The 6,166-nt window shown below is 36.7% G+C and overlaps 1 protein-coding gene across 1 annotated transcript; it reads right to left on the bottom strand.

Moving 5' to 3' along the window:
* Positions 1-878: 878 nt before the first annotated feature.
* On the bottom strand, positions 879-5,647 carry LOC132300228 (heterogeneous nuclear ribonucleoprotein 1-like). The gene is made up of 2 exons (XM_059797237.1): positions 5,233-5,647; positions 879-2,256 (listed from the first exon to the last, which is right to left on the bottom strand). Exons 1-2 carry the CDS (start codon positions 5,452-5,454, stop codon positions 1,255-1,257), a joined length of 1,224 nt encoding a protein of 407 aa, XP_059653220.1. The 5' UTR covers positions 5,455-5,647; the 3' UTR covers positions 879-1,254.
* Positions 5,648-6,166: the final 519 nt, after the last annotated feature.

Here is a 6,166-nt window from a genome sequence, read left to right as displayed (position 1 = left end):
GACATACCACGGCTATGAAAAACCATAAGCCACCAGAACCTGGATGAAGACTGCAAAGTTCCATACTTCAAATGTCACAATCTTGAACTTTGACAGCATCAGCGTGGCCTGGCTTCGGCACGACAGTCTCAGGCTACTGCATTATGTCAACTAGCAGATCCAGGTACCATTCCATGCTACACAACTGAAACGACTCTCGTGTTTATCCATGAATGTACAATTGACTCCAGTTCAGAACTCTGAGCATCTCTCCTCCTGTACAAACACAAGGGCAAATACAGGGAGGAAATGATTATCCCATTCATCAAAGCTCAACTACCACTACCACTACCCCTAACCACTAGGAAGTGATGAACCCAAGTAGCTATAGCTCCATTTATATCAGTTAGAAGCTTCGCTATAGATATGTCTTCCTACTTGCCATATCGAAAGATAGTGATGAGAGACTACAATAACACATGCTAATCACAAATCTTTTATACCATCTAAATCCTGCTATAAGAAGGCAGAGGTTAAAGCTAATTCAACATCGTTGGCAAAAAACTGCAAGTAAAGAACATAAAAGAAGTTCAATATAAGCAACTGTAGCTTAAACACTACGTTACGAGTAGCCATTACGAAGTGATTAGAACTCAACTACCACTAACACTACAACTAATCATTATCAAGGCACACTACGACTATCCCCAACCATTACAAGATATCAACTATATTCATACCAGTAAGAAGCCTCACTACAAATGTCTTCCTGCCTGCCATATCAGAGAGTAATGAAAGACTACAATAATATATGCTAACCACAAAGCTTTTATACCATATAAATCCTGCTATAAGAAGGCTGAGGTTAAAGCTAATTCAAAGTTGTTGGCCAAAAACTGTAACTAAAGAACATTAAAGAAGTTCAATATAAGCTGCTGTAGCTTAAACACTATGATAAGCAAAATCTTCAAATAGCTAGCAGACACAACATGTCAAATTTAAAACTACACTTCAAAGCAAACGCTAAAGAAAAGGTAAATATACTCCTCAAAAATACTAGTTATAAAAATAGATACTTCAAACTACTGGAATTCAAGCAATCCAACCAGTCGCAACATGTGCATAAAAGAGCCATCCCCTCTGCCACCTGAAATACATCACCAGAGCAAAGATGAAGTCCCAGGGTATCATCAAAATCTCTGCTGTTGAACTTGGTCAAGTCCAACTCGCCCACCATGAGGTCCATTTGCTTGAGTCCCATTTTTCCCCAGAAGCTTACAAGGCATCAGATCTCCAACCTGTATTTCCATACCCTGAGTTCCCATTGCCATTACCATAGCCACCTCCCCCATAGCCCCCACCACTTGATTGTAGCTCGCCCGCACCAGTAGAAACATTGCTATTTGTGCCACTCCCAGTACGCCCACCAACAGCACCATATGCAGCTGGATTTCCATAAGAACCATCACTTCCTCCATACCCACCATAACCATAACCAGCAGCTCCGCTCAGAGATTGAGTATTCCCATACCCTGCATTCCCATAGCCCACACTACCATATCCAGAAGGAGCCTGAGTATTCCATGAACTTCTTGGTGCACCTGGTGGAGCACTTCCATAACCAGCATTTGGAGTGTTTCCATAAGCTGCACCAGCAGGCCCACCGTACCCAGGATTTGTGCCATCATAACCACCATAACCACTATAACCAATGCCACTATTAGCAGGAGCATACCCATAACTAGATGCACCATACCCAGAAGAACCATAAGGTGGATAACCACCCCCAGCATTTTGAGTCTGCATGTACCTGTTGGAATCTATTCGACCATCAGATGCACCGTAACCCTGATAACCTCCTCCTCCTCCACCGCCGCCGCCACCCCCTCCCCCACCCCCACCCATGGAACGACCACCGCCACCAGGGTTGGCATCTTTAGGAAGAGCCCGCTTCACTTCCACTTGCTTACCATTTATATCATGAAAGGTCTTGTGCAGAACCCTGTCAACGGCATCTTCAGCATCAAAGGAAATAAAACCAAATCCACGAGGTCGGTTGGTACTCTGGTCATACATCACTACTACATCAGTAACACTACCATACGCTTCAAAGTACTGGCGAAATCCATCCTCGGTCAAAGTGGGAGGCAATCCTCCAACAAATATCTTCTTGGTCCTGAAGCTCCCACCACCTCCGAAGTTTCTAGCAGTGTTAGTGTTTCCAGTTCTGGAGGATGTCTGCTGTTCCTCTCTTGATAAGGCCCTCTTAGCCTCAACCTGAACAATTAGAGCTGGCAATTTAGCACAGAAATGAAAATATACAGGATCAAGCAACAAAAGCCAACTTATCCCCAGCTACCACTCATATGTATATCTAAAGGAAATTTAATCCGGTTCAGGAGTCAATTTCCATACTTTGATTTATTATAGAGCAGAGTGAAATCAAACAAAAAGGGATAAGAAATTCCTTACTGTCACATGCATATCGATAGATTCACACAATCATAGATTTAACCCAACCCCAGAAATACCAGCATTCATAAATAGAAGACAGAATGTTGTTGTCCAACACATACAAAGGGTGACTAACTCACCAATATTTGATTTATGACCTGAATGCTGGAGCAAATGCAGTTCAGCATGCAGACATCTAAAACTGACATACATAATAAAATGTTTAAGAATAACAAAGACCTTGTTACATGATATACAAGAGCGCACACATATGTTAAAAACAAAAATTAACAATCCCAATAGTTTGACATACCTTTAATCTAAATAAACATAAGCAGGACTACATTTGCCAAATTATTAAGAAATAATATAACAATCCCCCAAACTAACCTACCAAAAAATCCAGCAACCATCTTTCCAGTGGAGCACTGTGAAGAAAAGCGCATATGTAGTACATCAATCTATCACCATCACTTAGCAAGAACACAATGTTCATTGTATCGGAAAATTGTGTCAGTCTGGTGAAAGTGAGATCATTTAAAATTCTTGTTAACAAAACATGACGGAATAAATTATTTCAAATGACTGTAGAAAACACAATAAAGTTGCTAAACTTGCTACATAATAATCAATTTCACCTCCTAAAGATGGCATGTACCCTCTAACAAATATGTAAGGTGTTATTTGGATAAGTTAAAAATTTATAAAATTCTAAGAATAAAATTTGTAAATGAGGTTGAAAGTACACAAGTTGCCCTTTTGAGTCATATGACAAAATAAAGTATGCCACTATCAATAGGGTAGATATTCTCTAATATAAACAATGGGAATCAAACTCTTAACCCCAACTCCCTATAAGAGGTCGTGACAGCACTTCTACCTCACTCTTTGCCTATTGCAAGTGTAAAAATTCACTAAGATCCCCCCACCCCAACCCCCCCCAAAAAAAAAATAACAAACAAATAAATAAATGATCTCTGTTTAGTTCTACTGATTTAGTAGTCCACTCACTTTTTATATAGATTGCCTATGTTGTTCCGTTCCTTTTCACATTTTAGTTAAGAACGGAACTTCACTTATATGATTATATATCTTTAAGGTTTCACCGCTACTATCTCTGCCCCTAAGCTACCATATTTGTTTATATGTAGCAGAACAAACCCAAAAGATTAGTAAAGGATAACAACCAAAGAAAAAAAAAGGCATGCGCCCCAAATTTTCAGAAGCATTTCTCATTCCACCTTAACCCAAAAATAATCCTAGATGGACCTGAAATTTACATTAACAAAATTCTCAATCAGAATATTATAAGATAAAACCACTGACTAGTATAATGTGAACTCAAGCCATGATAATCAACAAAAGTCCTTCCGCCTTAAACCAAAAATTACCCTCCAGAAGGACTTGTTTTAAACCAAAAATTACCCTCAAACAGAATATTATATATTATATGATAGAACCACTGACTAGTAAAAAGTGAACTCAAGCCATGAAATCAAAGGTGAAGATATGATTAAACATGCATATGAACCCACCACTTATAATTTAGCTACATCTAGTTAATCAACAATAAAACAAAACCCAAGGAATGTCAACATGAAAAAACAAATCTATAGCTGAACATATTATTTAACCCCTCATGATCAGAAATAATAGTAACAAAACATCATATGCCCGAATACTGCAGCAGAAAAAAGGGGGATTGAAAAAGGAGACAAAAAACATGAGAAAACATAAATATAAATGACCAAGAGACTGGACATTTCAGGACTCAAAAATATTAATATTGGAAAAGGCAAAAACAAAGAAGCAACATAATTATTTAGGGGAAAACAAAGAAGCAACGTGATTATGCATGAACTAAATAATGAAGCATCAATACCCAACAAAAAAAGGAAAGAAAATGGAATCACCAAAACGAGAGATGATATAAACAAACTAAAATTTCAACCCAGAAACCCAAAAAAAAAAAAAAAAAAAAAAAAAAAACGAACAAAAAAATAAATTAGAAACCAAGGAACCAATAAACATAAATATATATATATATATATATATATATAAAACTTTAAATAAACAAGTATATCAAACTACCACATATATGATGTATGACATCAAAACAACAAAAATCAAAAGCATGAGAATAAATCAAAAGGTTCTTGCTATAAATTAAACCTTTGAATACCCAATAAAAGTAAGACCGAACAACAAAAATTCAAAACCCCTGAAACCAAAAAAAATGACTGAACAGACCCCACAAAAAAAAATTAAAAAAAAAATTAAAAAAAAAAATACATAAATTTGACACATTCAGCACCGAATTAATATAACATCAAAACAACCATTACCTCAAACTCACAAGCATGAAGGGGTAAAAATAGCTAGATAAGAACAAGTTAACTGACCCATTAATACCAACAAAAATTACATCATACAAGTGAGCTGAACAACAACAACAATCTACCTACACATGAGCTGAACAATTTACCTATTAACACAACATCAAAACAATAAAAGCCCTAAATTTGAAGGCATGCTTAAACATAATCATAATGATAAATTGAACGCATACATCAACACCCAACAAAAACAGCATCACAACAGAAACCCATAACGCAGAAGCAAAATAACAATGGAAAACATGTACATACACGCACATACAAAACAGTTACATATGTTAGTGTGAACTGAACTATAAAAAATTGAACACCCAAATCACATTCTTGAACAGCAAAAACTGGTAAGTAAACGAGGATCAAGAAACAAGCCATCTATTGTTGGAAATTTAGGGTTTAATCTCACCGTTCGTCCGTCAATAATGTGTCTCTCCTCAAGAACCCTATCAAGAATCGAAGGATCTGCGAAGACCACGAATCCGAACCCTCTGGGCTTGCCAGTGAGCTTGTCCCTCATCACCACGGTGTGAGAAACCTCACCGTAGTTCCCAAAATAATCCTTCAACACATCCTCAGACGTCTCCCAAGAAATACCTCCGATGAACAACTTTCCCTGATCTGAATCCATCACTTTCTCTCTCTATGTATATGTTTACTAACTCTCTCTATGGATCCTCTCTCGCTATATTCGAGGGAGGGAGATTGGAGATTCGGGGAGGGCGATGAAGGCGAGAGCGACGGCTTGTGGAGGAGACGAAGACTGGGGGTTTGCGATGAGAGAGGAAGAGGAAGAGAATAGGTAAGTGGATTGGAGTAGAGTCGGTACGCAAAAGTTGAGAGTATTCTGAATGGACGGATGAGATTTTTTTTTTTTTTGGTTAAAAAATGGACGGATGAGATTGTTTAAGTGGACGATTGTTATTTGAGAGTCATTGTTTAATGGCTGTGATTTAATCTGGGAGTTTATTTTATTTTTTTCCAAATCTGGGAATTTTTTTATTGGGAATTTTTAACTTGGTCCACATTAAAGATAGGAGTATTTTACAAATTTCTCAAATTCCCATAAATGTATTATACGCGTATAATATACATTGATATATCTAATTCAAAAAAATTATAGTTTATGTACAAATTTTTAATCATTTTATTAAAGAAAAAAAACTTGTTTTCCAATATTGCGCAATTATAATAACATAATTAGTAATTAACGTAACAATTTTATTTTTTCAGTCAAGAGTTTTATATCTTGCGAGTCATATCTAGTATCATACAATCTTAGGTCCTTTGTTAAATGTTAAGATAAATTAATTTGACTATGTAATTAATAATTGTAAATCCTT

The sequence above is a fragment of the Cornus florida genome, unplaced genomic scaffold (assembly GCF_030987335.1).
Source record: "Cornus florida cultivar Cherokee Brave unplaced genomic scaffold, ASM3098733v1 CherokeeBrave_3.0.0_Hap2_Chr01, whole genome shotgun sequence".
Taxonomy (NCBI): domain Eukaryota; kingdom Viridiplantae; phylum Streptophyta; class Magnoliopsida; order Cornales; family Cornaceae; genus Cornus; species Cornus florida.
Note: the sequence above shows the minus strand (reverse complement) of the source record. Positions and strands in the feature narration are given on the sequence as shown.

Coding starts and splice junctions, on each gene's coding strand:
- LOC132300228 (XM_059797237.1), bottom strand. CDS start 5,454: ATGGATTCAGATCAGGGAAAGTTGTTCATCGGAGGTATTTCTTGGGAG. Junction 2,257..5,232: donor ACATTATTGACGGACGAACG/GTGAGATTAAAC, acceptor CTAATTGTTCAG/GTTGAGGCTAAGAGGGCCTT.